Source organism: Lepisosteus platostomus, chromosome 15, assembly GCF_059453375.1.
Source record: "Lepisosteus platostomus isolate fLepPlt1 chromosome 15, fLepPlt1.hap1, whole genome shotgun sequence".
NCBI classification, from domain to species: Eukaryota; Metazoa; Chordata; class Actinopteri; order Semionotiformes; family Lepisosteidae; genus Lepisosteus; species Lepisosteus platostomus.
In genome coordinates, this window is record NC_142625.1 from 15,684,943 (window position 1) to 15,710,820 (window position 25,878).

General features: G+C 42.2%; 1 protein-coding gene across 2 annotated transcripts; it reads right to left on the reverse strand.

The window, feature by feature from the left end:
* Positions 1-3,005: 3,005 nt before the first annotated feature.
* csnk2a4 (casein kinase 2, alpha 4 polypeptide) lies at positions 3,006-25,020 on the reverse strand. Of its 2 annotated transcripts, XM_088607689.1 has the most exons (14): positions 24,859-25,020; positions 22,166-22,262; positions 17,515-17,763; positions 16,414-16,525; positions 15,596-15,697; positions 14,624-14,674; positions 13,079-13,138; positions 12,015-12,098; positions 10,052-10,162; positions 9,427-9,528; positions 8,564-8,664; positions 7,603-7,751; positions 5,949-6,038; positions 3,006-4,776 (listed from the first exon to the last, which is right to left on the reverse strand). In XM_088607689.1, exons 3-14 carry the CDS (start codon positions 17,613-17,615, stop codon positions 4,661-4,663), a joined length of 1,179 nt encoding a protein of 392 aa, XP_088463815.1. In that variant the 5' UTR covers positions 17,616-17,763; positions 22,166-22,262; positions 24,859-25,020; the 3' UTR covers positions 3,006-4,660. The 2 variants fall into 2 exon arrangements, with proteins under 2 accessions (XP_088463815.1, XP_088463814.1); XM_088607688.1 differs by lacking the exon at positions 22,166-22,262.
* Between the last annotated feature and the right edge of the window lie 858 nt (positions 25,021-25,878).

Consider the following 25,878-nt stretch of genomic DNA (forward strand, 5'->3'; position numbering starts at 1 on the left):
TTATTATTATTATTATTATACCAAGACTGGGCAATCAAGCCTCTCTAGTGTCTAAAGATCGATAAAATGGAAAAGTGAACTGCGATGGATTCGTTTGGAACGTGAATCAACCCACTCTTCATTCCTTAAGGACCTAAGTTCCCATAATTAAAAAAAATCGTTCGCCAGATTAATGACTCCCAATATAAAAAAAAACTAACAACTTTACATGCCATTAGTGCTGACTGTTTGAAGATCTTGGAGAAAGGCGTCACTCACCCTCGCACCCTCATCCTAAATGAATGTCTGGGCATGTCCAGCGCATCCCCGCTGCCCCTCATCCGTTTAAAATTCCTAAAATGTGCAAAACTCAACGCAGCAGAAAACGTTCGGGTTTCCTTCAAAACGCCGCGAACTTCAGCTGCCTTCGGGGCTCTCTGAAAAGCCGGCTTGAGATGCCAGAGACCCCCACGGCGAAGTTTCCTCCATTCAAGAAGCTCCAGAAACAGATTCTCTGCTCTCTCAACTTAAAAGCATGGCGTTCAGAGGGCCGCCTTCAAAAAGAGGGCTGTGCAGAATAGTGAGTGTTCCGCCCCTCGCTGCCTAAGCTAACTTTCCTAGTTTCCAGTACCCAGCAGCGGCGACGCGCAATATTTGAAGCTTAGCTCACTGGCGGCTGTCAGGTTCTTTTAAAGGCAGTGTGTGCTTGCCATCTAGTGGAAATAAGATGAAGCCCTTCCTGCCCTGTTAACAGCAATACTGGACTAGCTTGCAGTGCCGTGACCTCTACACCTGCCGTTAGTCTGTTCACCCCAGTTGGTTTGAGCGGTTGCGTACCTACGTCCGCCAGTGAGGCTTCTGAGAGAAGACGGCAGTCTTCCCCCAATCTGCTGGATCTGCAGAGAAAGAGCGAGAAAATAATGCTCTTCTTTTGCCAGGGTGTAACTGAGAGCTTCATTAGTCCGACAGGGTGGTTTGGCGATTTATCGGTCCAGTTAAATCATAATTAAAAAAATCACCCGTTTCTTTAGATCCCTTTCATATTCTTAATTCTCAATTTCAGCTTCTTCCCTCTGGCAAACTCTTCATTTCTCACAAACGTAGATGACAGGGATACACATATTCATTTGTTCCCTTATCTATGAAAGCAATTACTACAAATAAATGGGAAGGATAAATGCAATTGTGTCAGTACAAACGGATCATGCTGTAACAAACTGTATGTGCAATATGTCATGACTATGTTATGGGAAAAGTAAAGGTTTATTCCATGCTGAAAGGAAAAGAAAAGAGGAATAAACCTTTATCTGTTCCTGACGCAGCTATCTACACGACAATGTTATTATGAATTATGTAGATGTAATGTGTAATATTTTAGGGTGTATTCAGAGATACAGAAATGCTGTGTATCCTTAAAAGGTTTTCCCTAGGGCACAATATTGTTTATTTTCTATTCATGTCCTTTGTGAAACCGAAAATAGCAAACAGTATGAAGTATTCTGAATTTCTGTTAATTATTCATGTCAAGTTCTTCCTCCTGCTAGAAATTCAAAACACCAGCACTAACTAAAGCTCTGCATAATACAAGGCAATGAAACTCAACTCAGAGAACTCAGAGAAAGTATCTAACACTGTTGCTATTACGCTTGCTGAGCATGTCAGAATGTGATATTTGAAACTTTCAACCTGAAGTAATTGATCAATTTGTAAAGTTGAAACAGCTTTCCCTAGGACAAGTGGCTTTTGTGAAAATATATTACATTTATGAAACTGAATGTCACTTTTGTCACACATTTTAAGACCTTGAAATCAGTGTTTGTTCAGCTCCTTATGCGGTATGTTTTTGTTGGACTTGGTCTTCAGTGTGAGTCTTCTTTTATCTTGTTGAACAGTGTGGTTGATATGCCGAAGTGCTTGCACACCGCAGTGAATCCAATGAATTCTTTTTCATTGTTAATTCATTTTACTGTTGTTTTCCTGTATCTGGTTTCTAATTCCCTTCTTTTCAATATTTATATCTTCCTTTGAAGGTGTGAGACCTGGATTCTTCACAGTAATTAATTCAGCCCAACCTTCATAACTGGCTTCAATCATGGAACAATTGAGTAATTTGAAAACATACATTACATTTAATATTAAAAACCTCTTAATGTTCTAGAATTCCAAGGGCAGTTATTGTTGAGAAGATCGAACCCAGTCAAGTGCATGTTGCTAGGGTTTACTAACAGTTTTAGAAATAGTTGATAGTTTTACTAATAGCACTGAACAAAGCCTCTTACTAACATTGCCATACGGTGTGGTGGCTCTGTGGCTAAGGATCTCCGCCTGTGGCTGGAAGTTTGGGCCCCTGAGCAAGGCCCTTAACCCCAACTGCTCCAGGAACCCCATATAGATGGCTCACCCTGCGCTCTGACCCCAAGCTCCTCTCCCTGTCTGTGTGTCTCATGGAGAGCAAGCTGGGGTATGCGAAAAGACCAATTCCTAATGCAAGAAATTGTATATGGCCAATGAAGTGATCTTATCTTATATTCATTATAAACCTTAATACACAAACTCTTAAATCAACAAGCAAAAGTAGTAACCACATCTAAGTTAAAGATTTAGAGACCTGTCTGGCTCTCCTGCATTCAGGTCACCATCTTTGCTCTCTCAGCCTCCCAATTCCAAATATACAGAGATAATCGGTCACATCTAAACTCTGGGGCAGGGAAATTCCCGATTTTGGATCTTGGATCTCTAAGAATTCAATTCAGTCCCCCAGCCAGTTTCTTTGCTATTACACACCTGCAGTATGGTGTCAACAGTTACAAACACCGGATTTCCAGGTTTTAATGAAAGCTGAACCAGGAGCCAGTGACTGAACCAAGAACAACAGGCTGATTATACCTTTCCTCAAGGCTGTAACTGTAGCGTTTCCTCCTCTGCAAGAACCAAGTAAAAGAATTTATATTGCATCACATTTAAAAAGAAAAAAAATAAACAAAATATCCTGAAATGACACACAATTACTTACAATGTACCCTTGATAAATAAAACACAACTGTTTATTTACACAAATAGTCTCAAATACTGGTCTTCCACATAAGAGGACAAAAATATATATACAGTAATGGTAAGGGCTCAAACATCTTCATAACTGCAGTGTATTATTAAGGATTCGCATGTTTCAAGATCTCAAAAGGGGAAAATAAAAGTTGCAAATGCATATTTACAGCCAAGTCTAAGCTTACAAGACTATTTGTTTACAAGATTCGCATCAATGGCACTAAAGGCAGAAAAATTTCAACCCTTCAAGTTCATCTTAGACGTGTCCTTCAATATTGCATTAAGTGACAGTTTGTGAAAAACAAAAACCCTGATACAAACTAAACAAATCTAGAACCGTTTCACCCTATATCACATCTGCCAGAAGAACAGTAAGGATTATTAGGAACATTTCGTTATGAGGATTCCAGACACTTTCTTCTGGTTTTAAGAGCAGATGCGACAGAAAACTTTTTTTTTAAGCACTCCGAATAATAACCCTTGTGCTGTTATTTTTCTCCTCTCTCAAAGTTAAAACTATCTACAGGATGTCCATACCGTTAACAGTGGAAGTTTAAAGCATTTTAAAGACAGTACCAGTTTTGATTTTTGTTTTAAAAAAAAGCATTTTGGTCATCTTTGTTTTTCCCAAGTAATCCAGTATTGGCTTTGGTTATGCTACTAGAGCGAATTTAAGTGACTGATGAGAGCAGCAGAGTAAAGAGGTGTGCTTTGCAACACAAAAGGATCTGACAGATGGCTTGGCTTAAGATGGCTTAGAAGAAGCTTCAGATGACAAGATAGTACTGTCGTTAAATTACTCGTCGTGGTTCAGATTTACAAGGCCAAGGTGAGGTGTGGGTGTCCGTGCCACCACATGCCTGCTGGCCATGTGGACGTTGTTTAAGGAGAGTGATCAGCGAGACTGAGATATCACAGAGGCGACCGGCTCTGTGAGACTGTGTGCTGGGCTTGGGCAGAACAGTCAAGGAGTGGACTCTCTCAGACACGAGCCTCGGATCTCTCCACTTATAAAAGCAGCGTGTTTTGAGATGGCGGGCGGCCGATGCTCATCTTTGCATGGGTCATACTGTCCCTTCTCTTCCTAGGAGCGATGATAAAGAGTTTTTTGTTCCAGGATGAGCATGTTTAGGTTTGAACTGCAGGTGGCCCTACGAGGTTTCGTTTCAATTGCACTTCGAGGGTAAGCTGCTCTGCCTCTTGTGGTCCTGATGGTTTAATTTTTTTTGCATGTTTTGACTTGTCTTGTGTGTAATCTGTGTCACAATGCACCTGGATTTGAAGGTAATGCTGTACGTCCATGCAGGTATCACTCTATTTTGTGCTAGCCCTGTAAATACACACACAGGTGTATGAGTGCTTGTGTGTATATGCATTTATTTAAATATACACACACACAAGATTTATTACCAACTGTCAAACGCATGGAATATCTGTATATCTAGGACATACAAAAAAATATACAAAAAAGAAAATTCATCCATTTACTTAGTTTGGGTTCATTGAACTTAGAAATCCACAAGCAAAACCGTTCAGAGGTGGCATTCCTGGACCTCTTCAGCAATCAACCCAGTTAAAAAGGGGTCAGAAGGCAACCGCCACTCCAGCCGGGGTCAGAGGTCAAAGGGAAGTGACATCACTGCTGGGCACCAGCTGCAGCCGGCACTGGTGTGCCCAAGGTGTTGGTGGCAGAAATGACCGGAGAGCCAGCCAGAGGACCGAGGGGAGAGGAAGTTGGCATCGCAGAAATCCCTGAAAATACATGTAGCAGGCAACAGTTAATAAAAGAAACGATGATAGTGTGTTGCATTTATTGAATGTCACTCATTCTGAAGAATGCTATAGAGGGACTGCCTTAACACACCACTGATCTGCCATACTCTCTGGAAAGGCACACAGTGTGCTGATCCACACATGCCCAATATAAGGAAAAGCAGGGAATGACTGGGATAACTATTCTTGAGTGAGGGCATTTAGGTAGTCAGAATGAACATGAAGGAAATAAGGTAATGAAGAAGAGGACCAGTACTCTATTGTGCCACAGTGCCCAGGATTCTTTCACGCCTATGAGCAGGCAGGACTTTGGTTTCATATTTATTTGAAAGAACAACAGCACAGTGTCAGGTTTCCATAATCTGCCTGAAGACTTGGAATAGTCCAGCCATACTGTTCAACCACTCCATTTCCAGCAACACTCTTGAGCCTTACATCTTTGTTACCTCTTTGGAAATGAAGGCCCTGTCTATTCAAGTCTTTTCATCAGCATGCAACATTTTCAATCATTTTCTTAACTTTTCGTTCATGTTGACATTACGTTTTCCAGAAGGATTCTTTGATGCATTATACACTACATTAAAACTGTTGTTCTTTATACAGTTATCAGAACACAAGTACAGATAACTACCAACAATCAACGTGCTTTACCAGTCAGAGTAATGGTTTAACATTAAGTACCCAGGCAACCAACTCTGATTATCCCCGAGCCTTGCCTACGAAAAGTCACAAAGCTATATGATGATTTAGAGATTTCAATGTTACTATTTCCTTATACTATGGCACACCAGTTGGATTCAAAGATCCAATGTATTTTAAGACATAAAAAAAAACCAAGGGTTCTGAACAGACATATCACCAACAAGGTTTTAAAGCTGGGCTACTGGAAGATATATCTTGGAAAGTGCCTGGATCATTTCTTATTTTAAATTGGAAAAAGGGTGCCATCTTACATGAATATTATATTATATTTTTTTAAAAGCTTCACACACAGGAAAAAAAATGGAGGTGATACTCCTTGCACATCCAGAGAGGGGACAACAGAAGAGACTTATGCTTCATCTTGGCCTGCATGGATCATGCCCCCTGCTCAGCACCCAGTGCCAGTCTGACCACACTGCCCTTGAGCCCGGAAAGGATGTGCTTCTCACCTGACATCATGTTGGCTGAGCTCACAGGTGTGTTGCCACTGGGCATGTTGGCTGACCCTCCCATTCGAGACTGGTCTTTTACAATAGGATCTGCAAAGACGAGAAGCCCACATCAGCACTCACCGGAAATCCACACCTGTCTGCTGCAAACCCCAGCAGTACGAACTAAAGTCTGTCTTGGGCTGACATGGGATCAGGCTATGAATCCGACAGAAACAAATGATTAGACATGCCACAGTCTCCTTGTTATTGGAGTCTGGAGGAATAGAAGCCTAGTTATATATTTCCTGTAATGGCCAGCACCAGCCAGAAAGCAAGGAAAGAAATATGAAATGTACATTTATCGCACGCTTGATGCTGAGATAGGAAAGCTGTACTTAATCTCTATAGCTTTCCCTTTAATAAAGCCTTTTCCTTCAAGGAAATGCCAATATATATGCCAATATGCTAAACCTGAAGCCCTTATATAAGCTGTGCTTTAAAAAGGAAGAGGTCAAAGGCAATATTTGTATTTCGACAGCAGAGGACAGCATTTGCTAAAGAAAAACATAGCTCTGTGGAGACGGCAGGACATTCACAGAAAACAGTGGTCTAACAAGACTGAAAAGATCCAAAGCAAGAAATAAGCACTTTTAAAATGTACAAAGCCCTCAACATATTCACAGCAATGAGCTGGGAGTCCTAAACGAGGACGCATGAAAGAGGTCTAAAAAAAGCTTTTAGATGGGCAGAAAAAACATTCTTTTTGAACACCGCAAAATGATGCAGCCCAACAATAACTCTGCATGATGGCTTAAAATATACTTTCTGAAATTAATTAATAATTGCTTACACTTATATAATGCTTTTCTGGACTCTCCACTCAAAGTGCTTTACAGGTAATGGGGACTTCCCTCCACCAAAAGTGTGCAGCCCCACCTGGATGATGCAACGGCACCCATAGTGCACCAGTACACTCCTCACACACCAGCTCTCAGTGGGGAGGAGAACAGAGTGATGAAACCAGTTCAGATATGGGGATTATTTGGAGGCCATGACTGGTAAGGGCCAAAGGGAAATATTTACACCCCTACTCTTTTCGAAAAACGTCCTGGGATTTTTAATGACCACAGAGAGTCAGGACCTCGGTTTTACATCTCATCCGAAGGACAGCACCTGTTTACAGTAAAGTGTCCCCGTCACTATACTGGGGCATTAGGACCCACATATACCGCAGGGTGAGCGCCCCCTGCTGGCCCCACTAACACCTCTTCCAGTAGCAACCTTAGTTTTCCCCAGGAGGTCTCCCACCCAGGTACTGACCAGGCTCACACCTGCTGAGCTTCAGTGGGCTGCCAGTTGCGAGCTGCAGGCTGATATGGCTGCCAGCTAAATTCTGAGGCATCTTTCCATTACTTTATCATAAACAATAGAACGTGAACAACCCCATAAAAATCAGAGCAGACTGCTTATTATTATAATGCTTTGCACAAGTTTCTGGCACAAAAAATACTAGAACTAACATACCCCGGCTTTGACAACGTGCAAATAAGACAGAGGCTGTAATTACACCTTTAAGGGCAGCCAGGCTGCCAAAAGGCTGGAAACCAGAATACCCAAGGTCTCGACACACGGGCCCTGGGAGGGCGCTGTGCGAAGAGGCCTGCTGGCTTACAGAAGTAAGGGTGCTCCATCGCCTCGCGAGCCGTCAGCCGCGCCTGGTGGTCGTATCTCAGCAGCTTGTCCAGGAAGTCCAGGGCCTCAGGGCTGACCAGATGCTGGTTCTCGCTGTGAACGAAGCGCTCCCATCGCTTGCGAGAGTGCCTGGGAGACAAGACAGTTCAGGCAGGGGTGAGCTTACACGGGCCACAGACTGTACATGAAAGGGAGAGCTCTGGTCTCGAGGTCCAGTCCTCCGCATTCCAAAGCCACTACAGTTTTTATTCCAACTGAACTCGCACGCTCTTGATCTGGTCGATGTTCATTCAATTTAAGGCTAACTAGGCTAAGTGCAACTCTCCCCATCCCCCAAAATGGCCGAATGTTCTCACTCAGAATTCCTACTCATCTGGAGCTTGGGTTTGAACAATTAACAATTAAAATGAAGGTATCGTGCCAACAGAGAAAAATGAGAGAGTCTGTAAGTGAAGGGAAGGTGAATCTCACATGTGTAGTTTATACTTGGAGGGTGAGTGTGCACAGAGCACTGTTCAAGGCAGAAATAAAGTCACGCTGGAGAGGCGTAATGACAGTATCAACTGACAAACCATCGGATTCACCATCACGTTCAGATCTGGGACACGATAAAATTAACGAAGTGCTACATATGAACTCAAATGATAAAACGGAGGACCAATTTGTTTTCCAGTACCCCCGAAGGCTTTTAATCCATTCAAAATAGCCCGGCTTCTCAATGATGGCACACAGTTACATATTTCAATATTAAAATTAGTTAAATATTTCATATGCTAAATGTTTCTGTTCAGGAAGAACAGAACCAGAAAACTCTTCTGTCCCCGGGGACTGGAGATGAGATTTCCAGGAAGGAAAGAAGAATTTTTCTAGGTTTCACACTGCTTCAAAACACACAGACGGTTTTGCACAGTGTTTTCACTGTGACAATTAAAAAAACCCACCTTCCTAAAATGTCATTGAACCGAGGCTCCAGTTCTATATTGTACTTGTCAATGTAATCGTAGAGGTCTTCAGTCCCCAGGACCTTAGCTATTCTCACCAGCTGTGGAGAAAAAACAAAACAAAACCATTTTTGTAGGTGGACAAAAAACACCCACCACCTTCCTTCAATGTCATTTTTCCCCGTTTTCTTCTCAGATGATGTCAAATGCTGCTGAAATCGGTTTTAGAGCTGTAAAGGTAATGACTGGGACACGAACAGGCAAAATGAGACACTACTCTGCTCCAGTTCTGTCCTAGAGGGATCATTACTGAAAAACGTACTTCCCCCTGTCCCTTCACAAATCAAGCAATTGTGCCAAAAGTCCAAAGGCAGACTGGTCGGCTAAACTGGCTTCAACGGAACTGGTCCTGCAGTGAATGCCTTGTGTCTGCTGGTTCCTGGGATAGTCTCTAGCTCTCCTGCGACCCTGAACTGTATACAGAGGTCAGAAAATGGATGGATGGATAGTTCCTAAGGAACAGGACGTGGCTTTAGATCTCTCTCTATACCCCTTCACAGGGTCTTGTTACCATGACTGTTACTGCACTCCTGTATTCAAGATTTCTTTATTTGTCATATACAACAAGTGTATTGGAATGCTTACTCGTTCAGCTGTACCCAGTAACATTAGGGAAAAAAAAATAGGCACAAATGACAAACAGACATGGACAATAAACTTAAGACAACAGACGTTATAATACAGCCAAGCCAGGACATAGTGCAAACAGTGCAGTACCTTAAAGTGCAGGTGCTAATTTGAGCTGTTTATGATGCGGACTGCTGGGGGGAAGAAACCGTGTGTGGGGGCACTTCCAAGCATACCTGGTCGTAGTTGTCGTGGCCATGGAAGAAGGGCTCCTTTCTGAAGATCATACTCGCCAGCATGCAGCCCAGACTCCACATATCCAGACTGTAGTCATACATCTGCACCAGATAAAAATATTCACCTTGACCAAAGGGCGAACACTACGTGGGCTTGGTTAATAGACCAGGAATGTTTTTTTTGCTAAAACAGTGGTTATTCGTTGAATGCCTCCAGCACAACAAGGAAAGTCTATTAACAAACCTGCAACACTATGAAAAAATCTCAATCCTCAAGTCAAAACAGAACTGTTTTGCATTCTTTCCTTAGGTGAAAGCAGGTGCCAGATTTGCATTTTAACAAGATTTAAGTTTTGCCTGTAATAAGTTATTTTTTCATTTTCTTATTGCTAAACAGGCATAAAACATGGCATGAAAAGCACAATGAACCATCACATTGCAGATGTGCAGCTATGGATGACCTTCACCAAGAAAAGTGTTCAGTTGTTTTCCTGAGCTGTACTTCATGTCAAACATCAGAAACATGGATCACATCAGAGCTGTATTTTTCTCAGCTATATTTACGAGTCAGAAGAACCAAGCAAATCTGAGCCTGTTCTAACAGCAACAACACGGTCCATCTCACCTGATAGTCTACAAGGAGCTCCGGGCCTTTGAAGTAGCGAGAGGCGACCCTCACATTGTACTCCTGCCCAGGGTGGTAGAACTCAGCCAGTCCCCAGTCGATAAGCCTCAACTGCAGAAATGCACAGATACACACCAAATGAATATCAGCCAGTCAGTGTCAAATATTTTGACAGGGTATGATCAGGACATCCATAAAAAGCTGAAAATGAAAGATGGCAGGAGAGATCCATACCAATCAGACTGCCTTCACAGATCTATTCAATAAACATCCAAAAAAGCTTTCAAGGTACTACACTCGTTTTCAAAGAGATGAACAGCTGGATTTGAAGCAGAGACCCAGTGCTAAACACTAGGGAACACAAACATTTTAGCACATGTGCATGGTACAGCTGTAAAACTATTTGTGCAGCATCTGAGCTGCAGGAAACAATTATAGTTTGGATGGTGCTTTTTACGAAAGGGGTTAGAAAGACACTGTGGGTGATTCACTTTTAAAAGACAGAAGACCAGCTGCAGGAATCTCTTGTCTGGTTTATCAGCTCTGTGTGGGAAGGAATGTGAGAATCTGAAGCACTTGGCAGGAGAGGAAATCTGAACATAACCAGGATTTCAGGTTTTATTCGCAGCAGCTAATCACAAGGAAAGCCTTTAATCGACGACACCAATTTTCTCTTGATGGCATTAACAGGAAAAACCGGACTTACCAGCAGACTAAAGGTAAAAAAATAAAAGACTGTCCACGAACTGTGGCTGCTACAAACCAAGTGCAGAGTGATTTAATAGGGCAAAATGATGGTGCCAAGAAGACGTTTTTGAACCCCAAAGTTTATTAAACTGAGTTTGGAAGGTTCCGCCCTTATAAAGATCGGAAACATCATAAGTTTGGTATTCACCATACAGGTTTGTGAAAACAAGTCATGCCACAATGTAAGGAAATCTCTAGGGACCTCAGAAACAGTTATTGATGCTCATCAGCCTTGAAAGGGTTACAAAACAATTTCTAAGGGTTTTGGGCTCCGTCAATCTACTGTCAGACAAATGGAGAAATGTCACTCTATTCAGGAGCAGATGTCCTACTAAAATCTCTCCAAGAGCAAACTGGAAATCATCAAGGAAAGAACCCCAGGGTAACATCCAAGGAATTGCAGGCTACTCTAATCTTGGCCAATGTGTCGGTTCCTGACTTAACTATCAGAAAACGACTGAACAAGAATGGAGTTCATGGAAGGAGATAACCCCTGCTCTGCAAAAAGAGCACTGCTACTCATCTGAAGTTCTCAAAGGAGCACATAGATGACCTTATGGAACAATGCTTACTGAACAGACAAGCCAAAGGTGCAGTTCTTTGGCCTCAAAGAGTAATGGTATAATCAGTGAAAAGCCAACACTGCTTTTGAAGAGAAGAACCTCATCCCACCCATGAAGCACAGTGATGGAAGTGTGAAAACAACACTGAGAAACCAACTAACATGAAGTTCTCAAAATCTATTGTCTCCATTCCCCCCCTCCCCCCAAAGGTGCAAATGAAGACACACCTTAAAAAAGTTTGTTTAGAGGAGAACGTCAAGCCATCCATGACTTGAACCAAAAGTGGATCTGGCAACCAAGACAGTGACCCTAAACATACAAGCAGATCAACAGAAGGATGGCTGCAGCAGAAGACATTCCATGTTTGTAACAGTGTTTTACAGAAGTCTGGAGCTGAAACCAACTGCAATATTGTGGCAAGACCTCAGGTGAGCTGTCCATGCAAGGCAGCTCTCAGGTGTAACAGAGCTGAAGGAGTTCTGTAAGGAGGAAGGGGCGTGAATTTCCTTCCTCAAAACCCGAGAAAGACTAATCAACAGTTACAAGAACTGAAATAATGGAGAAAATATATTCCGTCCCGCCTGAATGCCTAGTACACCTGAGCAGTTGCACCAAGGATGAAACATTATCAAACAAGAAAGAGACGGAGTTACCTTCCTGTGCTCATGGTCAATCATCACATTGTGGGGTTTGACATCCCTGTGCATGATGCCCATGCTGTGGCAATAATCCAGAGCCTGTGAAAGCAGGGAGCACTTGAACAATTACAGGAACAAAAGAAACCACTACCAACATCCTATCTGTTGCTGAGATACTGTCATGTATATTGTCATTATCACCCTGACTTGATGGACTCCTGTGAGATTCAACAGGTATTTTGATTTGCTGATAAAACTATTCTCGAGTTTTCCCAAACTCCAACCTGAACTGGAAACTGAACATTGACGCTCTGTTGAAATGACACTGGGAATTACCGGTGAGGGCTCCGAGTTCAGATCCCAGGTGGAGCAACAGATGGAAGTGGAAACAAATGGAAGTTGCCTTGCACAAAAGTGTCAACCAAATATGAACACGTTTACGGTCACCAAGATGCACAGCCAAGCAGGAGCTCTATTAAAATAGTTGGAAAGATAGTCCATCCTAACTTATCAGAAGGGATTTCAAATGACTTCTGTTAGGCTGGTCCTCAAGAGCTACATTGGACTTCTTATTCTCATTCCAATTGTGCTTTTTATATTTAAGTCTTTTTATAAGGTTATAATTTTACGAGGAATTCTCAAATTACAATCTGTATGCATTCGGGGAAATGCGTGTTAATACTTAGAATTGGTTGACATAACAAATATCACATATAAGGGGTTATGTAATCAGTGGAGTGCCACAGAGATCTGGACTAGGACCACTCCTGAGTTCATATAGTTAGTGAACTAATCATTTTTGCAGATGAGTGTTTTAGAAGTGACCAAATAACTAGTCTATTCTAAAGATTTCCTAACTGGCACCGCTAAGTTTCAAGCCTTAACAACTGGAGACAAATAGAAAACCTGCAGGGATGTGGTTCTTCAAAACTGGACTGGGTCACAGCCTTTCAGCTCTGACCCCTGACCAGACCACTGCTGAAAATCCCTAAGCTGTTTTGTGCTTAGGTTCATACAAAACATGAAGAAATGAATCTTAAATTTGAGGTCTCTTGCCAAGAAGTCAATCCCACACCTACCTTTAGGATCTCGTACATGTAGAATCTTATGTCGTAGTCCGTTAAGGTCTGATACAACTGCTGTTGGTTGACAAAAAAGAAACATGTTACTCTCACTTTGGATAAGACCAAAGGTGTTTTCCATTTTCTACAGCAACTGAGAAAATATTGGATTTCTTTTGTGACGTATTGGTATGTATTATACATGGATAGGTAAAACTGCAATGCATCTGAGAATGACAATCACAACATTTTATCGTTTAAGAGAAAATGAAGATATATTTTAACCAATCGAGTTTCAAATGAAATACCAAGCTGACATTAAAAGACAAAATCTCCTGCCCATTTGAGAATCAAGAGCAGAAAATGCTGCTCAGCTACTCTGACTTGCAGAGTGGAACAAACTATCTTGGTCGCTCTGGGCTAAAATGTCAGATCCTCATTTTGAACTAAGCTATTTGTTTCCACTCTATTTCACTGCACTCAACCCACTGCAATGCTGACAGGGTTCATACAGTACGCACAAGTCAATGAATGGAACTGTTCATCATGATATGCCTCTTTCTTAAAGAAAGATAAAAACAGGTTATTGGTCCTTTCAGCATGCACAGGTCTCTTAGCAGAATCACTGTAAACAGGAAAGTGCTCATATCCCTGTAGCGATAAAGTCTGAAAGGATAACTCAGTCCTTTAAAACACAAAGATATTGAAACTGTACTGACCCAGAAGCAATGTTTTTACAAGTTAAAAGGGGATTCATGCGATGTTCTGGGGACTGAAATAATGAATAAATAGAAACCAGTGCAGCTGTGCTTCGCCACATTTCCGCTCAGTCAAGCAAATTTATACTGAGACTTTGAATTAAATGCTAATGAACTTCTCTTCACTTTTTTATATCTACAGGAAAATGTGTTGCACCTCCTCTGAGATACATTCATCAGTTGTTTTAGTCGCTTCATTGAGCTGGAAATCTTCAAGTTTATTTTTAAAAAATGTGTAATCGCGCAGCGCAACATGTCATGGGAATTTCTGGGAGGTTCTGACAGCCAGAGACCTTTAACGAAACTGACAGACCCCAAGGGCAGGGAGGACCATGATCTTGTACTTGACATGGCAAACTCCCTTAGCAGTTTAGCAGTTTCATAATGACCCTGTCAGGAATTCATGTGTGGAGAACTAGGTTCATACCATAACGAAAACCCTAGGAGTATTCACGAGAGAAGACACAGACGAGCCTCGCTTAACTTTCAAAGGATATGATAGAAACACATTGGAAGTTAATTAAAAAAGTATTAATGTATTTAAAACTGAGAATAGGATGTACTTCTTTACCCAAAGGTTTGAGGGAGCTTGGAACAAGCCACCTAGACATGCTGTTGAAGCCGATACCCTGTTTTCTTTAAAGAAACGGATGGATTAGATCTCTAAAAATCAGTTAACTACTAACCAGGGCTGAATGGTCTCAGAACTCCTGACAGTGCTTTTATACAACTTCATGAAATACAACCTCCCTTCTCTTAAAGGCTAATCAGAACGCTGCCGAATTGTAAAGAATAAAAGATTTACCTTGAAATCTGTGTTGTTAACATGTTCAAACACCAAAGCAGGTGTCCTTGACTGAAGAAAATTAAGAGAGAAAAAGCATTATTTAAATTCTAAATGGGTAAAACTAACACATCCATAATATACAAGATCAGAGGTTCAGGATTAACCATTTTTATAATGATATGCTTAAAAAAGGCATACAATTGCAAACAATCCTTTACATGACTTTTAGGAGCTACCCTGTTAAAATGATAAATTATAGAAATTTGAAAATGCACAGTTTAATAGATTAAGGGGTGTGACCTGAGAATTCTAAGCATCTTACAGTTACTGTGACCAAAGATTGGGATAAGCTACACATACCTCAACATTGTTACTACAAATAAATGACTAATGATCTTAAAAAGCATGTGAAAAAAATAAATGCTAAGGGGTCTTAAAAAACACTCTTTCATAATTTAAATGTCAAAGGGTAGAGAACACAGGTTTCAATGCTCCATGGAACATAATTTCGAGCAACTCTAAAGTCCAATGCTGTTACAACTACTGCTACACTGCTAGTGCTATCTCACTGCAAAATCTGAATGGAAGCATAATCTTTCCATAATTCACAGCACCCCTTGAGATTGAAATCAAGGGTATTCAATCCCGGTCCTGAACAGTCACTGCATCTCCAGGTTCCAAATTGACACTTAAGCTAAACTATAATGTTACTATCTTAACAGGACCTATTCAAGTTGTTCTCATGTCTTCAGGTGCTGTTGTTTTAAAGAAGCCTAGAAAAAGCACCAGCCTTGCTGGAGACAACTAGTCTTAATGGAAACTTCAGGGCCCCAACGAAGGGCAAAACAACAGATATTTTGCTATGTTATGCACATTTCCTACTAATCATGTGCAGCTGTAACAGCATAACTCTCATCGTGTGGATGGTGAATTGTCATTAATCGCTGCGTCCAAAACCACAGATAACTGTCCTGCCCCTATGTCACTCACCACAGGGTCTTTGACGATGTCTAGGAGAGTGATTATATTGGGGCCTCCTCGCAGATTCTCCAGAATCTTAATCTCGCGCTTAATTTTCTTCTTCTTTACTGGCTGCGGAGACAGGATTTGTCAGATTAAAGACCGAAGCACGCACCGGAGCTCTCAACTGCTGTCATCAGCTGATGACAAAATAGGTTTAAGGAAACAGGGGTATTACAGTACATCCCTTTCAAAATGTTGTTTTTAACAGCTCAGACTATAAAAGCACATGTGATGCACTGGCCATTTGAAGCAGATAATGGCAAACAACCACAGAAATCCAGCAAACCACTGATCACTGCTTCAACCGAGGTTATACAAGACATCTGCAAGGTTTTATGCTAGAGAAAAGCCAGGCATGTAATAAGACATATTTTGCTCTACCTACATTCCTGAACGTGCAGAGCAAATGTTGTTAAAGACTGATACCATCAGTTACCAGACAATGTGGGTAATCCGATGGTCACTCAGATGCTAAAGCAAAGTCTAAAATGCTACTTCAATATTTATTTATAGTTCCTGGAAACTGGAAAAGAGCATGTTTCAGTGAATTGTCCACAAAGCTGTTTTTTTCTCGACATTTTTTGAGGAAAACTTTGAGAATGTTGTTTGATTTTACCTGGGATATTTGTCTTTCCTAAAAGAAGTCTTGACATTACGTTCTTCAAAAAAATTCCAAACAACTTGTAATGGCTCCAACCTGTGCTCAATCACCCATCAAAAGGTCAGTCACAAAGTACAAAAGTACGGACAGGTATACAATTATTCAGAGCTTGACACCATCTTACCTTCAGTATTTTCACAACTACTTTTTCATTATTTGTGATGTTGATTGCTTCAAAGACTTCGCTGTATTTGCCTCTGCCTAACTTCCGTACTAACTGGTAGTCGTCTTGGTTACTGCAAGAACAAAACCACACATCAGCGACATTGTTAGCTTGGTAGAACGGTTAACATTTCTTCCGGGTGAAAATAAAATCTGATCGAGTTCATAAACACTCAAACTGAAAAGCAACTTGAAAAGTTTGTCAGGTTTGTAACGCATTACAAGTTGGACAAGAAAAACGTCTTCTACATTTCCTTACAGTTCAAAGAATACTGTCACATATTTAACTTCTGCTCAGTCGGGTTCTTTGGTTTGCTGTCAATCACTGATGGCATACTTGCCCAACAGACTGCACCTGATTTTGCTATTGCTAATGTAATAACTTTCACTCTCCCGACCAAAAAGGAAGCTCTTGCTCCATTTCTGGTAAGCAGCTTGGACTTCCAAAAACAGGACAGAGCATGAACTCAAGGTGACAGATTTATTTGAAATACATGCACATAATTAAGGAATCATCATCAGGTTTGAGGACGAATACACAGACATAACTTTTTATAGATGTTGGCATTTGTAAACAGCAATAAAAATGCTACCTTTATCTGAACCTTATCCCAGTGAGCTTGAGGTCACCAGTGCAGCACAGACACTCCCAATGGAGTGAATTAACAAGGAGTTCCAAACTATCAGTGGGGAGGAGAACAGAGTAATGAAACATGTTCAGAGATGGGGATTATTAGGAGACCATGACAGGTCAAGGCCAGGGAGGAATTTGACCAGGACACCAGCGTAACACCCCTACTTTTTACAAGAACCGCCCTGGGATTTTTAACGACCACAGAGCGTCAGGACCTCGGTTTAATGTCTCATCCAAAGGATGGCACCTTTTTTTTTTTTGCAGGAGTGGCCCCGCCACTATAATGGGGCATTAGGATCCACACAGACCACAGGGTGAGCGCCCCCTACTGGTCCCACTAACATGTCTTCCAGCCATAACCTTACCTTTCCCAGCAGGAGGCTAACACCTGCTGAGCTTGTGAGATGCAGGGTGATATAGCTGACTTACCCCCACTCCACCACATGGGACTCGTAGTCCCAGTACTCGCGCGGCCGGTGTGTGTTGACATCTGTGTACACTCTGGCCCTACTCGGTACAGGTCCCGACATGTCCGACAGCTTGGCAGAGGAGGCGGGGCGCGGGGGCGGAGCCGTAGTGGGCGGAGCTCAGCTCGGTCGCTGTCCGTCTGTGGCACGCCGGGAGGGGTGGGCGGGGCCTGGCCGAGGAGGGGGCGGGGCGGTCGGCTCTTTGGTACAGCTGGGAAAGACGCACAGAGAAAACAGAAACAGAAACCTGGGTTATGGGACTTTGCCACTTAGGCCACCTGTGGCGAATCAGTTATGCCCTGCTCACCAAAAAAATGTACTCATCAGCTCTAACTCAACTATAAATAATCTGCTACTTACAGAAGTGCTCACAATGATAAAAAGCAGCTGCATTGAAGACTATCCCTTAATTCACCCCTATGGTGATTCTCTTATTCGTTAATGTTTAATCACACAGTCTGACTAAGAAATAACCACTGCATCACTGAAGAATAATTACAGATTTTTAGAGGCTGGAGCACTCCACTTAACTTCACCTAAAATTCTTAAGATTATGAAAACAATCACCTCCTGTGTTTTCTTGTTTGCTAAATACTCTATCTTGTATGCTTTTTAACCCTTTCTTTGTCCTTCAAAAACAATCAATTTTAGCACGGACTTGCAAACCACATTTTAAAATGGAGATATGTATAGTTGTAACTACCCTTATGTACTTTAGAGAGGGTTTAGGACCAAGATCTAAGTACGTCAATACTGTCAGTATTGACTATCTTTAAAAACAGGTGACTAACAGGGTTCGAACATCTGTTCGAGATACGGAACTTGTGATGACTGTTAAAAATCCAGAATTTTAATTCCTCAGACCATATGCTGAATAGATAAATCTTTAGAGACTGTTGATTTAAAGGTGACCTGCTGGGCTGAGCCTGTTGGAGGTCCCTGCCTGCTCTATATGTGAACATTACATTAAAGCCATCTATCCATTTTTTAAGAACTTTATCCAATTCAGGGTTACAGGGGGGCTAGAGCCTATCCCAGCAAGCAACAGGCACAAGGCAGGATACACCCTGGACAGGACGCCAGTCCATCGCAGAACAGACACACAAAAACACACACTCATGCCAAGAGGCAATTTTCCCAGAAGCCAATTCACCTACCAGTAGATGTTTGGACTGTGGAAGGAAACCCGAGCACCTGGAGGAAACCCATGCAAACGCAGGGAGAACATGCAAACTCTACACAGATAACACCCCAGGTTCGGAATTGAAGTTGCATCCCAGTGCTATCCAGTGCACCACGGTCTGCTCCTCTCTTACATGAACCACCAATTTCTACAGCTAGTGGACAATATATTTACTATTAACCAGGACACTTGTTAAATCCCGAGGTCATCTGGAATAAAAATCTGAATACCTTTCCACTCTTATCTGAACACATTCCTTGCTTAATGGATGCATATATTACAAGTGTCACATATCTATATAAATTTGATTTCGGGAGATTTGCAGAACTCAGGAGACCCTTGATCCAAGGTTTGCTGTAAAACATTACCGCTATCAAATCTCTCTAGAGGGTATTTATCCAAATCATTCGAGCCAACATAATTTTTAGTCTGTATTCCAAAAACAACATTTTCAAAAAGCTCAGTAATGATAGCAATGTACTTAATAAAGCTTCAATGAATCTGTGGAAAGATTAACCACCTTTGTGGCACTTAATTTCACAGATCACCTGCTAATTAGTACTGTACATAATTAAATGTTTTAATCCCTGCAATCTGAGTGACTCGGCCTCCATACCCGTTTAAAATCTTCTGAATTAACTTAATTGAACCATCAATTCACCATTTTGATTCAAGTTGATCATTAATTTTGTTACTAATTAGGCAGAAATGAATGAGAAACGAGCAAGGGCTGAGCCACCCAACAGTCACGCTATAAATAACGTATCTGTGTCGCTTTCAGACTACAGTGCAGATGGGCTTAGACAGTTCTGTTTAATCCGGTGTGTGTTCAATCGATAAGGACGAATTTGAAAGCTATAAAAACCCAAAGAGGTAAAAGTAAACAACTAGGGTTTTGTGAAGCTAAAACTGCTTTGCGTTTCTGGCCAGAGAAGAAATCCTTGCTGCCAGTTAAAATGGGATCAACCCCAATGTGTTGCTGTCATGCCCCTCTAAAAAATAAATGAGTTGTATCAAAGTGATGCATAAAGGCATATCAAGAAACAATGTCGCGGTGAAGAGCCCCTCTTTCCTCAATGGGTATTACACTTATATAGCGCTTTTCAGGACACTCCACTCAAAGCACTTTACAGGTAATGGGGATCCCCTCCACCACCAGTGTGCAGCCCCACCTGGATGATGCGACGGCAGCCATAGTGCGCCAGTACACTCTCCACACATCAGCTCTCAGTGGGGAGGAGAGCAGAGCCAGTTCATAGATGGGGATTATTAGGAGGCCGTGATTGGTAAGGGCCAATGGGAAATTTGGCCAGGACATCGGGGTTACACCCCTACTCTTTTCGTGAAACACCCTGGGATTTTTAACGACCACGGAGAGTCAGGACCTCGGTTTTACGTCTCATTCGAAGGACAGCGTCTTTTTACAGTATAGCATCCCCATCACTATACTGGGGCATTAGGACCCACATGGACCTTAGGGTGAGCGCCCCCTGCTGGCCCCACTAACACCTCTTCCAGCAGCAACCTTAGTTTTTCCCAGGTACTGACCAGGCTCACACCAGCTTAGCTTCAGTGGGGTCCCAGTTGTGAGTTGCAGAGTGACATGGCTGCTGCTGCTGCTGTAGGAAACACGTTTCCTACTTTACTAGATAGAATTGGCCTCTACTGATGTATAACCACCCAAAATCAGTTAATACGAACCAAGTGGAGTCACAAATCATTCACTTAGGTCAGGGCATATGAATATGTGAAACAGCAACTAGACAAAATGCCACAACAGCACAACTAACTAAGCAACAAAAAAATCTAGAGCACAGTCATTTACCAAAAGGTTAAGTAGCTTAATTTCATTCTTTGCTCCCAAATGAGAAGTTAGTAGTTACTCATTAAGGATTAAATTCACAGGTCACTGCATTAGAATTTTAACCTCTTGCTTACAATTAAAAACAACAATACAAGGTGATTAACACAGCTCTGGGCCAGGAATCTGGTTAGAAAAATTCAGGCTTGTCAGTTTCATCTCCCTGATCTCGGCTAAGACCACACCCATGACAAAAATACGCAAATCTCATCAGTAATTCTTCAGATACCAAGGTTGATAAACCACAGTGTTGCATCAGTTTCATGTTAAGCTGGCGGTTTTTTAGACCTTTTTCATGTAACATGAAACAAAGTTCATGGCAATCTAAGAAAAGCTTGTATTAAGAGACAAAAGCCTAAAGCTTACACAATTTTAAGATCTGCTCCAATCCTCAAAAGCTCCTCATCCGAGCGTGAGAGATCCTCAACACACCGTCATCAGTCTGAGCTGCTGGCGTTGGGGTCTGGCCCTCGTTAGGCAAAGAGCAGCTCTAATTAAATTGAACGCTGCTCAATGTCACAGCGACCCTCAACGGAGCCTTGCTCAACACCGACCGCAAACCGGTTCTCGTTTTCCAAGACTCTAAAAAGCTAGACCTGGGGGAAAGAGTTACACTACACCAGAGAAGGCTTAAATACGTTCATGCCTGCTGAAAAAAAAAACCCTTTGACAAAGAAACCTACAGTAGATTTATCCGATCACAGACCTATTTTTATTAATTTGGCTGGTGCTTTTATCTCAACCGACTTATCTGACCGACCCAGTCAGCACGAGGTCAGTGGCTCAAGGGCACAGCAGTGACACTCCCTAAACCCACAAACGGAACCTGCAACTGTCCAGTCCAGGGCCCCTAACCACTCCTCCGCAGGCTGGGCCTTGCAGATGTACAGACACCTGCACTGACATCAGCTCGCACTGTCTACAGTGTTTCTGCGAGACAGGAGCTTGGGTGCTGGGGACCAGGAGCAAACAGAACCAGACTGCAGCCAGTAAGAACCAGGACCCACTTTTAAAGCAGTACATGCCTGTTCCACACCCTTTCCCATTTTTCTTTACCTTTACAAACTTAGCAAGACGAATGTCAAACACAACGTTATGCCACCCAACAGCCAACAGGTCTCAAGACCGTCAGCTGTATGTCACAAGACAATCCAATGCAGTTTCCTCTGATTCAGTATTCAATAAAAAAAAAGACACGGAATCAAGTTACAGGACACAGTTAATAAATGTACTGGCTAAATCAATATCCACAGTGGTTCAGCTCACATTTTATTTAAAAAATGCCTATAGCCATTTTCCAGTTTTAATGTACTCGGAGGAAATGACAGGTATTTTCATCCCACTTAATTTGTGGAGTAAGTTTTTACTCAATCGCATGCTTCACTCATCACATGCCAGGTATCTGCTTTCCCATCTGCTTTTCTGCAGGCCAATAAGGGCCTTCTTATTCTCCAGCTGAATCAAATCCCTGTCAACAGCAGTCCACTGGATCACTGGGACCTGCTGAAACTCAATGGCAGCTCCTGACGCCATGAGGTGAAACCGGAAGAGGGCATCTTCATTTTTTACCTCCGCAAAGAGGGGGAATCACGAAAGCCAGGTTTGCAATGCCCAACAACCCCCTGATCGTCTTCTGCAGCTCAGGCGAGAGGGTGCCAACACTGACCTGCAGGTAAGAAAAGTATGCAGTGGGGGAGGCGGGCCATTATAACAACCCCTTATATGACAGAAGCGGAGAATGTGGCCAGTTCTAAAGAGCAGCCTTTGTACAGTCGGGTTACATGGTGCAAAACTGCTCATCTGCTGCACGTGTCCTGTAAATTGGCAGAGAGACAGCAAAAGCTGAAGGATTGTGGGTTACTTGTTTTAGTTTCCGATTACGAATATGTGGTTATGGGTGGCACGGTGACGCAGTTGTAAATCAATCATTTCCTGACCACGTCTTTCAATTCAGAGTCACGTGGGACTATCCTGGCCAGCAACAGGCGCAAGGCAAGATACACCCTGGAAGGGACGCTCGTCAATCGCAGGGCACACACAGACACTCACGCCTAGGGTTAATTTCCCAGTATGTTTTTTGGACGATGAGAGGAAAGGCACACAAAGACAGAGAGAACATACAAACTCCACGCAGATAGCGCACCAGGTCTGGAATTGAAATCTGTGTCCTAGCACTGCAAGGCAGCAATGCTCACCACTGTACAAATGTGCCGGCCCCCCAATAGAAATGTCCTTTTGCAAAAAAAAAATACTTCCAATATCTATTAGATTACAAACATTTCCAGGTAATTATATCTGGTCACTTTCTCCCTTAACGAAATTGTACCAAACAATTCTTCTCACACAATCTTGGATCATCACTCCAAGAAATAAAGACTTGTGTCACTTTGGAGCTTGTGCAGTTTTGTTAGGGACCTCTCCTTCAGAGATACAGATATGATTTCTCATACGATTGATAAAGGTACAAGGATGGGAGAATGATAGACGCCCAAGCTTGATGAAACATTGAAATTCTTCAGTTCCTGACCCCTACAAGGCATTAAAGGCACAGACAGGTGGTAATTACCTGCAGGAAGTGAGGAATGACATGGGAATGCAATACCAGAAACCATTTCCTGCCGTCACAACGAACAGCCACAGGAAAAGGTGAACACCTATTTGAACTATACCTAATCTGACTGAAAACCGGTCGCGAAACAGCAGCGGCTCCAGGTGAAATTAATTTGAAAAGTGCAGCTATTTCTCTCACCAGATTCCAGAGATACCTCTGTCATACCTGTCATCTCATTGCTGTTCGTTAACCTGTGAGGCTGCCTAGCGTGAATCAGTTTGATAAACTTCGAACCACAAATAACAAAGCACTGTGTAACATTCACTTCTATGAAATTAGTTGTTAAAATATTGATCACTATTACCAGGACCCAGTAATATCAGTATCTTTGTCACAGACTTATTAAAAGAACAACAAGACGCATTCAAGATGTTCAACTTAAAGCTAGGTGTTTGGATTTTAGGGATTAAAGATGGCACAGAACCACGCCCAGGATCAGGTACAAATTTAGGACTAGTACAGCCAAACTAAGAGAAACGTGATCAATCTCCTAGCCTGAGGAACAGAGAGTGAGCCTGTCTTACAATAATGTTTTAAGTGTTGTATGAAAATGTCCACTAAGTTTGTCCTGTAAATTTCCATAAATGCTCAGTTAATTGCATCTGCTTTGGCAACCCTGTAATTAATCGGTCATGCCAATAAAGCTCTTTGAATGGGAATCTGAAAAGCATGCATGGTTCTATTTTTAAAGATATAATAGTAAGGGGTCTACAAGCACAAAATGAAATGGAAGGAAACTGCTTGGGCCCAAAGAAAGGAACAGATGGTTACCAAAGTCTGGCTGTCCTTCTTTGGAGAAGACAGTTTGCTTGGCTTGGGTCCGGAGAAGCACTGAATGCAAGCGCTACAATGAATCGCCATAAATAAGGACGACTGAGGCTCAGTTTTAAAGAAGAAAGGATGCAAAAAATCGAGGCGGTAGTGCAAAAACAAGAGTCACAGTTTGCCGGGCCACATCTAGATAATATTTCAGTCTTGTCTCACAGAAAAAAAGAAACAATTTAGGCTTAAATGATAAACCTAACCAATGAATTAAGAGAATCAACAGATTTTATATTATACCTTGATCAGAATTATATTTGATCAAGATCATAGATTTAGCTGAGCATTGTTAAATCGATTTTTGCTTTAACAATAAATAAATTAAATGCCGGCCGTGTGTTTAAGCTCTGTATTTAGAGATTGCATTTAACACTGAGCGTTTATTCCGAACAAAGCGCCTTTACAAACGTTTTCCAGCGCTTATTCAGGCAATAAACCAGCTGGAGCATAAATATTGATTCTTCTGGTAGGCATATAACACCTTCGGTTAAGGCACTATTTTTTGCAGACGGAAATTGTCCCAGCAGTGCGCTATATACCCCCGTGCACTCATCTCACCCCCCATCTTTATCGATTTCAGGGGAAGCCTATCTGCTCCTGACCGTCCTGTTGCGAAAGAGTTAATTTTATATGTATTTTTTTTTCTCTCTTACACACAGAGACATCCATCCATATACCGGATCGGTGAGGTGTGTGAGCAGGCTGGGTTTAATGGTGTGCCTTTCCTAGACCCGTCATTGTGAGGCTTGTCACTACTTCTCCCCCGCCGCTACCGGGTGCGCCCCCAGCCGCATCTCGACAAGCCCGGACCCGAGCGACAGGTCTGTACCTCTGCTTTAATTTCTCCGCGGCACTTCGCTCCAGCGGGGGCTGCGAGTCCTCTCCCTCTCGCCGGAATCGCCAAAGATGATATTTCTGCTGTATCAGAGACAATATGGCCGGACCACACTCTCGCAGCCACAGGAAGCACGGCGAGGCAGCCAGGAAGCGGAAATGGAAGAACGAGTGCGGAGGAAAAAACGCATCGACTCAACACCATCGAGTCTGAGAGCAGTGAGCGGCCGTACTAGAGCGCCCAGTGCGCACTGGAGATGAAACAGCTTCCAGCCCAGAAAACACTTGTAAACATTCAATAATACATAAATCATCGACTTCTTTCGTGTCGGATGCTGCACTGCAGCTACTAGGAGCTCTAGGCCCTTAGCCCTTAGCCAAACATCAGGCGATGGATATTTAAAAGTTGGTGACTTGTTGCAAGTTTGGGATAGACCAGTGGTTCTTAATCGTGTTTCGGGTGAACCTCCTGTGCCCTCTTCGTTAATTGATTTCAGTTTTCGATTTTGATCACATTTTAAAATTTTGCTTTCAGCTTTTCTCCACACTAACTGTGGGAGCGTCTAATACAGTGTCACTCCAATGAGGGAGGGTTCGTCATCAATCCAGTTTCTAACCGCTTTATCCAATACAGAGTTGAATCTGTTTAGTCAGAAATAACGGCAAACACATTCAAGAGAGGCTGCGTAAAGTCCTGTATGCTGAAGCTCTTGGGAACAGAAGAAACACACCTAAACAAGCCAGGCCCCTGTTTTTTTGTTCTAAACCTGATCATAATTAAATACCTAATTATTTGGCTGACAAATTAAACTGTATTTTTTCAGAAATCACTTTGTCTTAATGAGTAGCCAGTTGAAATGTATTTCTACCATCAAAAGGACGCTGGCCCCAAGGGTTCTCAGTATATGTAGAACAGAGTTCTACTTCAAATTTACACAAGCAAGTGATGTAGAGTACTAGAATATCTTTATTGTTAGAAATTAAAACAACCGTTAGTCTGTCATGAAAATGATAT